The sequence below is a fragment of the Lolium rigidum genome, chromosome 4 (assembly GCF_022539505.1).
Source record: "Lolium rigidum isolate FL_2022 chromosome 4, APGP_CSIRO_Lrig_0.1, whole genome shotgun sequence".
NCBI lineage: Eukaryota > Viridiplantae > Streptophyta > Magnoliopsida > Poales > Poaceae > Lolium > Lolium rigidum.
Window position 1 is genome coordinate 27,973,239 of NC_061511.1, and position 17,084 is coordinate 27,990,322.

Consider the following 17,084-nt stretch of genomic DNA (forward strand, 5'->3'; position numbering starts at 1 on the left):
AGTGAAGATTCAATTTACTCTTCTATTGACAACACTAGTATCGCCATTGTGGTTCATGTTCGTAGGTAGATTAGATCTCACTCGAAAACCCTAAACCACGTAAAATATGCAAACCAAATTAGAGAACGTCTAACTTGTTTTTGCAGGGTTTGGTGATGTGATATGGCCATAATGTGATGATGAATATGTATGAGATGATCATTATTGTATTGTGGCAACCGGCAGGAGCCTTATGGTTGTCTTTAAATTTCATGTTGAGTAGTATTTCAAAGAAGTTGTAATAGTTACTACATGGGAGAACAATCATGAAGATGGCGCCATTGACCTTGACGCTACGCCGACGATGATGGAGATCATGCCCGTTGATGATGGAGATCATGTCCGTGCTTTGGAGATGAAGATCAAAGGCGCAAAGACAAAGGGGCCATATCATATCACATATGAACTGCATGTGATGTTAATCCTTTTATGCATCTTATTTTGCTTAGATCGCGACGGTAGCATTATAAGATGATCCCTCTCACTAAAATATCAAGATAATAAAGTGTTCATCCTTAGTAGCACCGTTGCCAAGACTTGTCGTTTCGAAGCATCTCGTGATGATCGGGTGTGATAGACTCAACAAGTGCATACAACGGGTGCAAGCCAGTTTTGCACATGCGGATACTAAGGTGGCCTTGACGAGCCTAGCATGTACAGACATGGTCTCGGAACACGTGATACCGAAAGGTAGAGCATGAATCATATGATTGATATGATGAACACTTTGAGTGTTCGCCATTGAAGTTACATCTTGTCTCGTGATGATCGGACTTGGTGTGGTGGATTTGGTTCGTGTGATCACTAAGACAATTAGAGGGATATTGTTTTGAGTGGGAGTTCACCTAGTTTTTTAATTTTGTTGAATTAAAATTTGAACTCAATTTGTCATAAACTTAGTCTAAACTATTGCAAATATATGTTGTAGATATGGCGTCCCCAATCAATTTTAACCAGTTCCTAGAGAAAGAAAAGCTTAAGAGCAACGGTAGCAACTTCACCGACCGGTTCCGTCATGTGAGGATCTTCCTCGGCGGCGGAAATCCGCAATATGTGCTTGATGCACCGCTAGGTGACCCTCCTGCGAAACTGAAACCGATGAAGTAAAGAATGTTTACGAGACTCGGAAAACTCGGTACTCTCAAGTTCGGTGTGCCATCCTATGCGATCCGGAAGCCGATCTTCAAAAACGTTTTGAGCACCACGATCCTCATGATTTGGTCAATGAGCTGAAAGCTATCTTTGAAACTCATGCGGCCGTGGAATGCTATGAAGCATCGAAACACTTCTTCGACTGCATGATGGAAGAAGGCAGCTCCGTTAGTGAGCACATGCTCGCCATGACCGGGCATGCGAAGAAACTCAGTGACTTGGGAATAGTGATTCCTAACCGACTGGGGATTAATCGTGTCCTTCAATCACTGCCACCTAGTTACAAGAACTTTGTAATGAACTACAATATGCGAGAACATGAACAAAGAGTTACCTGAACTCTTCGCCATGCTAAAGTCTCGCTGAGATTGAGATCAAGAAAGAGCACCAAGTGTTGATGGTCAACAAGACCACCAGTTTCAAGAAACAGGGCAAGTCTAAGGGAAAATTCAAGAAGGGTGGCAAGAAAGCTGCCACGCCTCCTGTGAAACCTAAGACTGGCCCTAAGCCTGATGTTGAGTGCTATTACTGCAAGGAGAAGGGACACTTGAAGCGTAATTGCTCCAAGTATTTGGCGGATCTGAAGAGCGACCTTGTCAAGAAGAAGAAAGAAGGTATATCTGATATACATGTTATAGATGTTTATCTTACTGGTTCTCGTACTAGTACCTGGGTATTTGATACTGGTTCGGTTGCTCATATTTGTAACTCGAAACAGGAACTAAAGAATAAATGAAGACTATTGAAGGATGAAGTGACGATGCGCGTTCGAAATGGATCCAAAGTCGATGTGATCGCTGTCGGCACACTTCCTCTACATCTACCTTCGGGATTAGTTTCAAACCTCAATAATTGTTATTTTGTACCCGCGTTGAGCATGAACATTATATCTGGATCTTGTTTAATGCAAGACGGTTATTCATTCAAGTCCGAGAATAATGGTTGTTCTATTTTTATGAATAATATCTTTTATGGTCGAGCACCCGAAAAGAATGGTTTATTTCTCGTTAGATCTCGATAGTAGTAATACACATATTCATAACATTGATGCTAAGCGAATTAAATTGAATGATAATTCTACTTATATGTGGCACTTGTCGTCTTGGTCATATTGGAGTGAAACGCATGAAGAAACTCCATACCGATGGATTACTTGAATCACTTGACTTTGAGTCACTTGATAGATGCGAAGCATGTCTAATGGGAAAAATGACTAAGACTCCATTCTCTGGTATTATGGAGCGAGCTACAGACTTATTGGAAATCATACATACCGATGTGTGCGGACCAATGAGTGTGGCCTCGCGCGGTGGTTATCATTATGTTCTAACCTTCACTGATGATTTGAGTAGATATGGGTATATCTATTTCATGAAACATAAATCCGAAACTTTCGAGAAGTTTAATTAATTCCAAAGTGAAGTAGAAAATCAATGTAACAAGAAGATTAAATTTCTACGATCTGATCGCGGAGGTGAATATCTGAGTTATGAGTTTGGCATGCATTTAAAGAAATGCGGAATACTTTCACAATTGACACCGCCGGGAACACCACAACGAAACGGTGTGTCCGAACGTCGTAATCGAACTCTCTTAGATATGGTTCGTTCTATGATGTCTCTTACTGATTTGCCGTTATCATTTTGGAGTTATGCATTAGAGACAACCGCATTCATTTTAAATAGAGCACCATAAAAATCCGTTGAAATGACACCGTATGAATTATGGTTTAATAAGAAACCTAAGCTGTCGTTCCTTAAAGTTTGGGGTTGCGAAGCCTATGTAAAAAAGTTACAACCGGACAAGCTAGAACCCAAAGCGGAAAAATGCGTCTTCATAGGATACCCTAAGGAAACTATAGGGTACACTTTCTATCACGGATCCGAAGGCAAGATCTTTGTTGCTAAGAACGGAACCTTTCTTGAGAAAGAATTTCTCACTAAAGAAGTGACTCGGAAGAAAAGTAGAACTCGATGAGATTGATGAATCTTCACTCGTTGATCGGAGTAGCACGAGTACCGGAAAATGTTCCGTGCCGCCTACACCGACAACGAGAGGAAGCTAATGATAATGATCATGAAACTTCAAACGAGATAGCTACTGAACCTCACAGATCGACAAGGGAACGTGCCACTCCTGATTGGTATGATCCTTGTCTAAATGTCATGATTGTGGACAACAATGATGAAGACCCTGTGACGTATGAAGAAGCGATGATGAGCCCAGATTCCAACAAATGGCAAGAAGCCATGAAATCCGAAATGGGATCCATGTATGATAACAAAGTGTGGACTTTGGTAGACTTACCTGATAGCCGCAAGGCTGTCGAGAATAAATGGATCTTCAAAAGAAAAACAGATGCTGATGGTAATATTAATGTCTATAAAGCTCGACTTGTCGCAAAGGGTTTCCGACAAATTCAAGGAGTTGACTACGATGAGACTTTTTCACCTCTAGCGAAGCTAAAATCTGTGAGGATTTTGTTAGCAATAGCTGCATTTTTTGATTATGAGATTTGGCAGATGGATGTCAAAACGGCGTTCCTTAATGGAGACATTGAGGAAGAGTTGTATATGGTACAACCCAAAGGTTTTGTCGATCCTAAAAATGCTCGACAAAGTATGCAAACTTCAGCGTTCAATTTATGGACTGAAGCAAGCATCGAGAAGTTGGAACCGACGCTTTGATAAGGTGATCAAAGACTTCGGGTTTATACAGTGTCATGGAGAGACCTGTATTTACAAGAAAGTGAGTGGGAGCTCTGTAGCGTTCCTGATATTATATGTAGATGACATATTATTGATTGGGAATGATATAGAACTATTAAGCAGTGTAAAAGGTTATTTGAATAATATTTTTTCAATGAAAGACCTTGGTGAAGCATCGTATATATTAGGCATCAAGATTTATAGAGATATATCAAGACGTCTAATAGGGCTATCACAGAGTACATACCTGGACAAGATTCTAAAGAAGTTTAGAATGGACGAAAGTAAGAAAGGATTCTTACCTATGTTACCAGGCAAGGTCTTGAGTAAGACTCAAGGTCCGGCTACGGCAGAAGAAAGAGAAAGGATGAGTCAGATCCCCTATGCCTCAGCAGTAGGCTCTGTCATGTATGCCATGCTATGTACTAGACCGGATATAGCACATGTTGTTAGTTTAACTAGCAGATATCAAAGTAATCCAGGAATGGAACACTGGACAGCGGTCAAGAATATCCTGAAGTACTTGAAAATAACTAAGGATATGTTTCTTTGTTATGGAGGTGACCAAGAGCTTGTTGTAACCAGTTACACCGATGCAAGTTGGAACACTGATCCTGATGACTCTAAGTCACAATCTGGGTACGTGTTTATATTGAATGGTGCTGCGATAGAGCTGGGCAAGCTTGAAGCGAGTGCACGGTGGCGAAGTCTTCAACAGAATCGGAGTACATAGCGGCTTCGAGGCTTCATCGAAGCGGTATGGATGAAGAGGTTCATTGTAGAGCTCGGTATGGTTCCTAGTGCATTGGACCCACTAGTCATCTACTCGTGAGAACATGGGTGCCATCGCCAATGCACAAGAACCAAGGTCACAGAAGAGGTCGAAGCATATCAAGCTGCGTTATCATTCGATTCGCGAGTACATCGAAGATGGAGAAGTAAAGATTTGCAAAGTACACACTGATCTGAATGTAGCAGATCCGTTGACTAAAGCTCTCCCCAGGGCAAAGCATGACCAACACCAGAATGCCATGGGTGTTAGGTACCTTACAATGTAACCTAGATTATTGACTCTAGTGCAAGTGGGAGACTGTTGGAGATATGCCCAAGAGGCAATAATAAAAGTGGTTATTATATATCTTTGTGTTTATGATAAATGCTTATATACCATGCTATAATTGTATTAACCGAAACATTGATACATGTGTGTTATGTAAACAACAATGAGTCCCTAGTAAGCCTCTTAACTAGCTTGTTGATTAATAGATGATTAGAGTTTCATAATCATGAACATTGGATGTTATTAATAACAAGGTTATATCATTATTTGAATGATGTAATGGACACACCCATTTAAGCGTAGCATAAGATCACGTCATTAAGTTATTTGCTATAAGCTTTCGATACATAGTTACCTAGTCCTTTCGACCATGAGATCATGTAAATCACTTATACCGGAAAGGTACTTTGATTACATCAAACGCCACTGCGTAAATGGGTGGTTATAAAGGTGGGATTAAGTATCCGGAAAGTATGAGTTGAGGAATATGGATCAACGATGGGATTTGTCCATCCCGATGACGGATAGATATACTCTGGGCCCTCTCGGTGGAATGTCGTCTAAATAGCTTGCAAGCATATGAATGGTTCATAAGACACCACATACTACGATACGAGTAAAGAGTACTTGTCAGGAGACGAGGTTGAACAAGGTATAGAGAGATACCGATGATCAAACCTCGGACAAGTAAAATATCGCGTGACAAAGGGAATTGGTATCGTATGTGAATGGTTCATTCGATCACTAAGTCATCGTTGAATATGTGGGAGCCATTATGGATCTCCAGATCCCGCTATTGGTTATTGGTCGGAGAGAGTTCTCAACCATGTCTACACAGTTCGCGAACCGTAGGGTGACACACTTAAGGTTTGATGTCGTATTAGTAGAACTTGAATATAGAATGGAGTTCGAAGTTTTGTTCGAAGTCTCGGATGGGATCCCGAACATCACGAGGAGTTCCGGAATGGTCCGGAGAATAAGATTCATATATAGGAAGTCATTTTATAAGTTTGAAAATGATCCGGTGCATTTATGGAAGGTTATAGAAGGTTCTAGAAAAGTCCGGAAGAAATCACTTTGGAAGGCGGAGTCCCGCAGGGACTCCACCACCCATGGCCGGCCAACCCCGGAGGGGTGGAGTCCCGGTGGACTCCACCAAGGTGGCCGGCCACCCCTCCCAAGGAAAGGTGGGAATCCCACCTCAAGTGGAAATCCCACCTTGGGTAGGTTTCATGTCATATGGAAGGTTTTGGTTTGGGGTCTTATTCGAAGACTTGTAGACCAACTCTTGGGTGTTCCACCTATATAATGAGGGACAAGGGGAGGGGCCGGCCACCTCAAGCCATAGCCTTGGCCGCACCCCATAGTGGCCGGCCACCCCCTCTCCCAAACCCTAGCCGCCCCACCTCCTCCACCTCTCCCGCAAACGCTTAGCGAAGCTCCACCGGAGATCTCCATCGCCACCGCCACCACGCCGTCGTGCTGCCGGATTCAAGGAGGAGCTACTACTTCCGCTGCCCGCTGGAACGGGGAGAAGGACGTCGTCTTCATCAACACCGAACGTGTGACCGAGTACGGAGGTGCTGCCCGATTGTGGCACCGTCAAGATCTTCTACGCGCTTTTGAAAGCGGCAAGTGATCGTCTACCGCAGCAACAAGAGCCTCATCTTGCTACTCTGAATTACTCTCTGGCCGGATAACGAACACTAATTCACCGTGTAGGGCTGCAAAAGCAAACCTTAAAGATGTATTCCCAAGTACTAATAAACACCCCACACCGTCACCGTGAGCATTCATAGGAGGTACTAACACACCACAATTTCATAGAGACATCCAACTCAAATCATAACCCAGGTGAACAAGTATTCTGTGAAATATAGCCTAAGAGACCCACACGGTGCACACACTGTCACCTTTACACACGTGGGACAAGGAGTCTCCGGAGATCACATAAGTAAAATCCACTTGAATAGCATAACGACATCTAGATTACAAAGCTCATCATATGGATCTCAATCATGTAAGGCAGCTCATGAGATCATTGTATTGAAGTACATGAGAGAGAGATTAACCACATAGCTACCGGTAAAGCCCTTAGCCTCGGGGGAGAACTACTCCCTCCTCATCATGGGAGACAGCAGCGCGGATGAAGATGGCGGTGGTGTCGATGGAGATGGCTTCCGGGGGCAATTCCCCGTCCCGGCGGCGTGCCGGAACAGAGACTTCTGTCCCCCGAACTTGGCTTCGCGATGGCGGCGGCTGCGTAACTTTTCTCGTCCCGTGGCTTATCTTTTTAGGGTTTTCACATCTGGGAGACTTTATAGGCGGAAGGGCAGCCTCGGAGGGGTCCCAGGGCTCCCTCACCACATGGCGGCGCGGCCAGGGTGGGACCCGCGCCCCCCTATGGTGTGGGTCCCCCTTGGCCCCCTCTGGCCCCTCTTCGGTGCTCTGGAACCTTCCGTGAAATATAAGATCGTGGGCATTAATTTCGTCCAATTCCGAGAATATTTCCTGTGTAAGATTTCTGAAACCAAAAACAGTAGAAAACAGGAACTGGCACTTCAGCATCTTGTTAATAGGTTAGTTCCGGAAAATGCATCAAAACGATATAAAGTATGAATAAAACATGTAGGTATTGTCATAAAACTAGCATGGAACATAAGAAATTATAGATACGTTGGAGACGTATCAGGCTTTCACAAAGTACATATCTGGACAAGGTTCTAAAGAAGTTTAGAATGGATGAAAGCAAGAAAGGGTTCTTGCCCATGTTACCAGGTAATATTTTGAGTAAAAATCAAAGTCCGGCTACGGCAGAAAAAAGAGAAAGGATGAACAAGATCCCCTATGCCTCGACAGTAGGCTCCATCATGTATGCCATGCTGTGTACGGGACCGGATATCGCACATGCGTTAGTTTGACCAGTAGATATCAAAGTGATCCTGGAATGGAACACTGCACAACGGTCAAGAATATCCTGAAGTACTTGAAAAGGACTAAGGATGTTTCTTTGTTATGGAGGTGACCAAGAGCTCGTTGTAACCAGTTACACCGATGCTAGTTGGAACACTGATCCAGATGACTCTAAGTCTCAATTTGGATACGTGTTTATTTTGAATGGTGCAGCAGTGAGCTGGATGAGTGCCAAGCAAAGCGTGGTGGCGAAATCTTCAACTAAATATGAATACATAGCTGCTTCAGAGGCTTCGTCAGAAGCGATATGGATGAAGAGCGAGGTTCATTACTGAGCTTGGTGTGGTTCCTAATGCGTTGGACCCGATGACTATCTATTGTGACAACATGGGTGCCATAGCCAATGCACAGGAGACGAGGCCGCACAAGAAGTTGAAGCATATCAAGCTATGTTTTCATGTGATTCACGAGTATGTCGAAGATGGTGACATAAAGATTTGCAAAGTACACATAGATCTGAATGTGGCAAATCCGTTGAATAAAGCTCTCCCTAGAGCAAAGCATGACCTACACCAGAGCGACATGGGTGTTAGATACATTACCATGTAATCTAGATTATTGACTCTAGTGCAAATGGGAGATTGTTGGAGATATGCCCATGAGGCAATAATAAAGTGGTTATTATTATATCTTTTTGTTTATGATAAATGTTTGCATCCCATGCTATAACTGTATTAAACGGAAACATTAATATTTGTGTGTTATGTAAACATATAAGAGTCCCTAGTAAGCCTCTTGTTAAGCTAGCTTGTTGATTAATAGATGATCATGGTTTCCTGATCATGAACATTGGATGTTATTAATAACAATGTTATATCATTGGGAGAATGATATAATGGACACACAACCATAGTAAGTCATTAAGTTCGTCTTGCTATAAGCTTTCAATACATAGTAACCTAATCCTTCGAACATGAGATTGTGTAAATCACTTACACCGGATGGATGCTTTGATTACATCAAACGCCACTTCGTAAATGGGTGGTTATAAAGATGGGATTAAGTGTTCGAAAAGTATGAGTTGAAGCGCATGGATCAAGAGTGGGATTTGTCCATCCTGATGACGGATAGATATACTCTGGGCCCTCTCGGTGGAATGCCATTCAATTAGCTTGCAAGCATGTGACTAGGTCACAAGGGATGACATACCACGGTACAACTAAAGAGTACTTATCGGTAACGAGGTTGAACTAGGTATAGAGATACCGATGATCGAACCTCGGATAAGTAAAGTATCACACGACAAAGAGGTATCGGTATCATATGTTAATGGTTCATTTGATCACGAAGTCATCGTTGAATATGTGGGAGCCATTATGGATCTCCAGGTCCCGCTATTGGTTATTGATCGGAGAGAAATCTCGATCATGTCTACATAGTTCACGAACCATAGGGTGACACGCTTAAGGTTCGATGTTGTTTAGTACATATGGAATATGAGATGGAGACCGAATATTGTTCGGAGTCTCGGATGGGATCCAGGACATCACGAGGAGGTCCGGAATTGTTCTGGAAGAATTATGTTGTTTTGTATTTCAGAAAAGTTGTTCTGGAAATATTCTCGGAATTGGACGAAATAAAAGCAGAATTTCTTATTTTTCTATCACGAAGACGGAGTCCAAAGGGGAGACGGAGAAAGGCCGAGAGGGGGCCAGACCACCCCTAGGCGCGGGCCCACCCCTGGCCGTGTCTAGGCATGGTCTAGGCCCTCTAGGCGTTGGCCCTAGATGGGTTTTGGGAAACCCTCGTCGTACGCACCCACTATATAAAGAGGGGTGGGATGGCCGGCCATAGACCCTCCAGAATTTGCCACCCGTCCTCCCTCCCAGTTTCTCCTGCTCCGGCTTAGGCGAAGCCCTGCAGGAATTCTCCTCCACCACCATCACCACACCATCGTGTTGCTGGGATTCCGAGGGGATCTATTCCTCCGCTTCCCGCTGGAACGGGGAGAGGAAGGACTTCATCGACACCGTACGCGTGACCGAGTACGGAAGTGCTGCCGGATTGCAGCACCAGAACGATCGTCTACATCAACCACGAGATCTGATCTCGTTAAGGCTTTGGATCTTCGAGGGTTAGTCTCTCTTCTTTCTCGTTGCTCGGATCTCATAGATTTATTCGTTCTTGCGGTAGAATTTTTGTTTTACATGCGACGAACCCTACAGCTTGTCAACTAATTGTTTGTTTGTAAAACCAAGATACTGTACTAGAGCATCTCCAGCATGCTTGAGGGGTCGAGGCCAAAAAAATAGTGGCAGCAGGACCCTACTCGGGGCAACAAAATTGCATTGCCCCATAGAGCCCTTGATAGCCACAACCCCCCCCCGTAGGCCGTAGGTAAGAAGACAAAGGAATTTTCACCTCCCATTCCTAGGAAGACTCTCGCTCTTCTCGTGCAACCCTAGAGTCGGTTGTCCCCGCGCTTTGCCTCCCCTCTTCTGCATGACCCGTCTCCAACTCCCGGCAACTACGCCCTCCCCTCTAGTGCCACATGAGCCAAAATAACAAAGAAAAATGAAGATGATGTAGTAATGGTTGGACCCCACGTGTAAGAGAAAATGGGGCTCTAAAATGGGGGCTCTAGCTGAAGTTGATGGCGCTTTGGAGGCTGAAAGCCATGCTTTGCTTTTGAGAACTCCGAAATGGGGACTTTGTTGGAGATGCTCTGAAGCAGATTTTGGTGCCTAGGCTTCTTAATGCAAAAGCGCATTGTGGTCCTTTGATACAACTAATATATATAGGTCTAGTGCGTGAACATTACAACCAAAGAAAATTCAATGGTAAAAATTAGCCCGATGTCTCGATAAAAATGTTTTAGAATGAGATACACCATTCGTCGTACCTTTGTTCAGCGGATATAATGCCATTTACTAGAAAATGTTTTGCAGGGGATGTACTAGAGAACTAATACAAGTCCAATGCATAACCACAATAACAAAGCCAAACCTAATGCTAAGAACTAGCTAGGTATCTCGCTACAAAATATTTTAGATTGAGATGTACCTTTGTTTAGCCGCTAGAATGCCATTTACTGGAAGTGTTTTCTAGGAGATGTACTGGAGAACTAATACAAGTCCAGTACATAACCATTATAATCAAACAAAATACAATTATACAACGATAAAAACTAGTTAGGTAGCTCGCTAAAAAATGTTTTAGATTGAGATGTTGCTTTCTTCAACGGATATAATGCCATTCGGTAGATTTTTCTTTTTTTTTGGATCTAGTCACTCTGGTCGTATTTAATCAACGCAATGTACGGGCGTACCTAGGCTAGTAGCTCTGCAGTGCTCGCATATTTGTTTTTAGGAATCGCGTCAATTTTATCTTTTTTTTTGAGAGATTCGCGTCAATTTTATCTGATCGGAGGACTACTAGAGAATGTAAGATATATTCTGGGCCATAAATGCAACTTTTGTAGGGCCACACATCTTTGGGCCGGCACGTCAAGAGTAGGTATCAAACATGTTTTCGCCTGTTTTTGTAGAAAAATGTTTATGTCTTTTAATTCAAAATTCAGAACTACAGTCTGTGTAAAAATAGCCAAAACCACAGATACGGTTAAGAGTTGACTCGTATTAAGCATTGACTTCATCTCGGATAGTGGTGATCTCAAGCATTGACTTAACGAAGGCGAGGCGTAAGTGTTACTTGTACGTCGCAGTACCTGTATATACACACTTTTTCTAGGTCTATTATTGCGCATTATTTGAACTAACATAGCAAGGTTCCCGTTGACCGATCGACAAGCTGGATAAAATAAATATAAAATCTCGAAGATTAAGACAGAGGAAAATGCAGGGTGATGATGCATTATGATGACTGAGCTTATGGTGATGATGATTGGGTCGGTCGCAACGTGGGCAGAGAGGATGACCAGCACCACCGCCCAGCACGGGCATGTTCCCCGCTTCGGTCGGCGCAGGCCCTACACCTTAATTCTTCTTCCACCTTCCCAGCACAAGCTAAGCCCCCGTTCCATCTATACACCTAGCTTGACCTTGGGCCTCGGCTATATATATGCCACCTCCATTGATCTCCCATCGCACACCAAGACAAATCAGGAAACAAGTGAGAGATAAGCTCCCAACACAGATCGATCCACCCAAGCATCCATGGACATCGACAATGGCATGGAGATGGAGAAGCCTTCTCCTCTTCACCGCAGCCTCTCCACCGTCACCTACGGGTCGGTCTCCACCACCACCTGCATTGCATCTTCATCAAGATTGTGCCATGGATCGTACTGACGCGGTGTTTCTCTGTTGCAGCTGCGGCAGGTGCGGCTACGACCTGAAGCTGAGCTCGCTGGCGCGGGACACGGCGGGCATGGTCGGCGCCGGCGCGACGACAGGGTGCGGGCGGGGCGGCGGCGCGGCGGTGGTGGTGTTCGACGCCATCGACGACGCGCGGTTCGGGCACCTGGACGAGTTCCGGTGCCTGGACGTGCGCGCGCGCCGCCTCTTCGCGCGCCGGACGCGGCTGCTCTGCCGCAAGTGCGGCTCCCACGTCGGCTTCGGCTACGACGACAACACCGCCGCCACCAGGCCGCCGCGGTACCACATCAAGATCCGCGCCCTCCACCCCGCCTCCCAGGACGACGAGGCCGCCGACGCGACGCCGGTGCATGCGTGACGATCTGATGCCAAATTCTTGTGCAGCTATAGCTTCTGTCTTTTCTCTCTTCCATTTTCAATTTTTTTTCTTGATGCGTTCGCGAGTCGCTGCCGCTGCTGTCGTTCTCGCTCCTCAAAGTCGCTCGCTCGAATCTCAAGAAAATGCACAGACTGATTGATTGGGAATTTGGAATCATTTGTCTTTGCCGATTGTTTAGTTAAATAAGGCAAAATTATTAAGAATCCGCGCGCTCGACCCGGCCACACGATCGTGGGTGGTGTCACCGTCCCACGTTTGAGAGAGAGTTGACTCATCACCAGCAATGACTTTGTGTTTGGATGACGATGATCTCGAGCATTTGACTTGAGGAAGCCATTGGTACAATCCATACTAAGAGCATCTCCAACAGACGAGCTAAAAGCCCCCACGGCAAAAAAAACCGCCGGTTTGCCGCGCGCGGGCGCTGCCGCGCTGCTCCAGCGGTGGCGGGAAAAAGGCGCGCGCGCTAAAAAAATTGCCGCCCGCGCGCTTTCGCGCTTTCGCGCTATCCCGCGCGGGAAACTTGCCGCGTGCGCTGCCGCGCGCTATAAACACGCCACGCGCGAGCGCGTCCAACTGCCACTTCCTCCACGCGTCTGTCTCCCTCCTCGCCTCTCTCCCTCCCGCGCTGCTCCACCTCCGGCCACTCCGCCTCCGACCGCGCCGCCTCCGCGAGATGCCTCCGCGCCGCCGCCCCTCCTCCGGCTACCACGGTGTCCGGGCGCGGCCGAGCGGCCGGTTCGACGCGGAAATCCGCTCCGGCGAGGAGCGGATCCGCCTCGGCACGTTCGACACCGCGCACGAGGCGGCGCGGGCGTACGACGCCGTCGCCTGGCGGCTCGGCCGCTCCCGGCGGACGATGAATTTCCACGACGTCTTCACGCGGGAGCAAGCGGAGATGCTGGCGCCGCCGCCGCCGATGATCACGCGCGAACAGCAGCGCCGACATCGGGAGCTGGAGCAGCGCCTCCTCATCGCCGAGCGCGACGAGGCGCTGCGCCTCGAATGGGCGCGCCGCTTCCCCGAGGACGTCGCCGCCACGGAGGCCTTCTACGCGCAGAAGGAGGAGGAGAAGGCGGCGATGAAGGCGAAGAAAAAGACGAGCCGCGAGAAGCGCCGTGCCGAGTCTGCGGCGAGGAAGAAGGCGAAGGCCGAGGTGGCGGCGAGGAGGAAGGAGGAAAAGAAGAACGGCGCAGGGCCGTCGACCATCGTCCTCTCCTCCTCCTCCTCCGACTTCCAGTGGACGACGACGTCGACGCCGGTGTCGGACACGACACTGAGCAGCTCCGACTTCGACTGGGAGTCCGACGACCAGTCGGAGGAGTAGTTTAGTATTTTCGTTTAAATGTCACAATATATCGTTGAACTTTTAAAATATATTCGTATTTTCGATCATATTTTCATAGTTTGTTTGATGAATTTTCAAAAAACAACGGTCGGATTAGCAGTTTGTGACGCGCGACGCGCTGCAAAATAGAGCCTCTGCCGGAGGTGCGTTTTTCGCACACCAACGCGCGCTGCAAAATAGAGCCTCTGCCGGAGGCAAATTCGCTATGCCGCGCGCCAGCGGTATACAGCGCGCCCAATCGCCGGTATAGCGCGCCGCGATTTAGCGCGCCTATTGGAGATGCTCTAAACAGGTCTCCCCCGCTAAGGGCATGTTTGATTTATAGGAAAAACACAGGGATACAACAGGAATGCAGGTGTAAAACAGAAATTTGAAAGACATGGAAATTTTGCAAATTTGGGTGTTTCGGTTGCAGGAATAGGAAAAACACATGAATCATAAACATGATCTATCAAAGTCAAACCACACGTTAAAGTAAAATTATGATGTTATTATGCAACTAAAAACCTCAGGATAGTTCTTTGTTCGTAGGAGTTTGGAGGGGTGGATTGTAGCTGCGTTTTTCTTTTATAAAACTGCGACCAAAAGAAATTGCCGCATGCTTCTCTTTCGCTCCATTCCTTTGAACCAAACAGATAACTAGTGCCACATGTATGTTAATCTAGTTTGTCGACCCTTTAAAAAATATTTGGCATACCACTGTCTGCTAACTTGTTTTTATCAAGTGTAACAAAAAAATACCTAGTTGTCAAGCAAATTGTCGCCGAGTGTGGCACTTAAACCGTTTGCAAGTTTGTAGAAAATTTTGTTGAGTGCCACGGGTAGTCCGCAACTCCTGAATTCGATAGTGGAAGCAGTTAAAATATGTCTATTTCCGAAATAAGATCTCGGCGTGGACGCACGGGTGGCGCGCCGTGTCCAGCCAGTGGCCGAAGCAAACTAGGGAAGCACCGCACACACGTTTCATACGTGTGGTGACGATCCACGTACCAAATTGTGTTGCTTTTTCACGAGAACTATAAATCAACAAGTTTTCCCTAGAAACTAGAATGGGTGTACATAATTCCAGTGTAATACCTACATATTGGATTTTTTTAATCTTTGAAACTCGTTGTTTGATTTTTTTTTTCTAGACACACACACACACAGAGAGAGAGAGAGAGAGAGAGAGGGAGAGGGAGGGAGGGAGAGAGTGGGAGGGAGGGAGAGAGAGAGAGAGCGCAAATGTGCTCTGTGAGCTTTCCTTTTGGGCTCTTTATCAGCCAATGGGCAAAACAAAAGACGAACCCGTTGTTCGTTCAAATTAGCCACACCAGCATCACTCGTCCCATCGTGTGCCATGAAGCCATGAAGGAACAAAACATATGTGCTAATGTCATCCTTTGCAGACAATAAAAATAAAGATAAATATTATCCAGATGGAAGATTCTTGAAGTAATGTTAATGAAGGGATCCTCTTTCACATGGCAAAGAATTATGACCTGATTGCGTGCTTTCAAGACAATGCAATTTGCGTGTTTGTGATGGGAAGCTAATAAATAGTTGGGAGGATGATTGGGTTCCACTACGCCAAAATGAAAAAAAAAACCTCTAAAAGGCAATATATTATTTTAAAGAATGTTGATCAGTTAATTGGTGCAAATGGTAATTAGGATGAGGAGCCATTGAGATATACTTGTGGTCGATTGATGTCAATAGTATCCTTTCTTTTCCTTTAAGTCAAAATGGCATGGAAGATTTTATAGCATTGAGGTCTAATAAGAAATGTTTCTTCATTGCGAGATCGCTTGATCATATATGTAGTGAGAATCACAATTAAGAAACAATCTAAGAATAATAAACGGATCATGCAATGCTAATCGAAGCCCGATATGGGAGGAGCTTTGGAAAAGCAAACTAATAGGAAAAGTAAAAAAAAAAACTTCGGATGGAAATTCGTATAAGGATTTCTTCCCTGCTTGGGTGCTTTGGCAAATATGCACATTATAGTAAATTGCTCGTGCCCAATTTGTTCAAGTGCACGTGAGGATATCAAGCATACTTTCTTTTCTTGTGAAGGAGCGAAAGAAATTTGGATAAAGATGGGATTATAGAATGTAGTCGAGGAAGCATGGGCAATAGACAGATCGGGTAGTGCCATTTGGGACTATTTAATCTTGTGGAAGTTTACTAATCGCATGAACGATCATTTGCTGATCTAAGGGAGGTAATCATTACAATGGCCTTGTATATTTGGTGGGTTCGACGACATAAGGTCTATGGTGAAAGTGTGCAAACGGTTAACTAATTGGTTATGAATATTCAGACCTTGGTGTCGATCTTTGTTCCTGCAAAGAAATCCAAAGCAACAAAAGAGGGAGAGCAAGTGGATGAAGGATCGCGAGGTTTTTGTATCGGTTAATATAGAGGCAACTTTTCATCCTGGCACAAGGAGAGGATCACTGGTGTAGTGATAAGTGATGATAGAGGTCATTTTCTTACTACCTCTAATGAACATGTGAGACGCAACTACTACGGAGGTGCTGGCATTCAGGCACAACATATAATCTAGCAAATCAGTTGGGGATCAGCAAGCTGATGGTTCAATCTAATTGCTTGGAGATGATGAGATTTTGAAGGATTTGGGATATACGGCAAATGCAGCAACGCCTATAGTCGAAGATTTATGCATTCAGGCAACATCATTCTCAAAAGTAGAGTTTAGTCTTTGTCCTAGAGAAGCAAATTATGTTACTCGTTTGTTAGCTAAAGAAGTGGATCCCCAACCGAATGTTTGGTTTGAGGAACCACCAGGTTTAATTGTCTCAGTATTAATTGACGATGTAAGTGTGATTTTCTTAAGCTTTCTTTTGTAGTAGAGAACTCTACTTGCCCTAAAGAAAGTATAAAAACACGTCGCAACCAGCTTTTCTTAAGCTTTCTTTTGTGCATGAGAATCTCTCCTCCAAAAAGGAAGCACATAACCTGGCGAGGCTTGTGTTATCCTCTCTTGTTGGTTGCATATGCTTGGCTTGTTGATTCTCAACCAAAAAATTGCAAGAGTGTGACAGATGCCATGTAATACTAATAGTTTGATGAATAGTATTGGTTAATCCCTTGACGCTGATGTCCCATGTTACATTTTGTTTAGGTCCGAAGTAAGATAAGA

At 45.1% G+C, this 17,084-nt stretch overlaps 1 protein-coding gene across 1 annotated transcript; it reads left to right on the forward strand.

The window, feature by feature from the left end:
- Positions 1–12,009: 12,009 nt before the first annotated feature.
- On the forward strand, positions 12,010–12,727 carry LOC124705817 (uncharacterized protein At4g08330, chloroplastic-like). The gene is made up of 2 exons (XM_047237507.1): positions 12,010–12,121; positions 12,204–12,727. The coding sequence occupies exons 1-2, from the start codon at positions 12,048–12,050 to the stop codon at positions 12,565–12,567; spliced, it is 438 nt and encodes a 145-aa protein (XP_047093463.1). The 5' UTR covers positions 12,010–12,047; the 3' UTR covers positions 12,568–12,727.
- Positions 12,728–17,084: the final 4,357 nt, after the last annotated feature.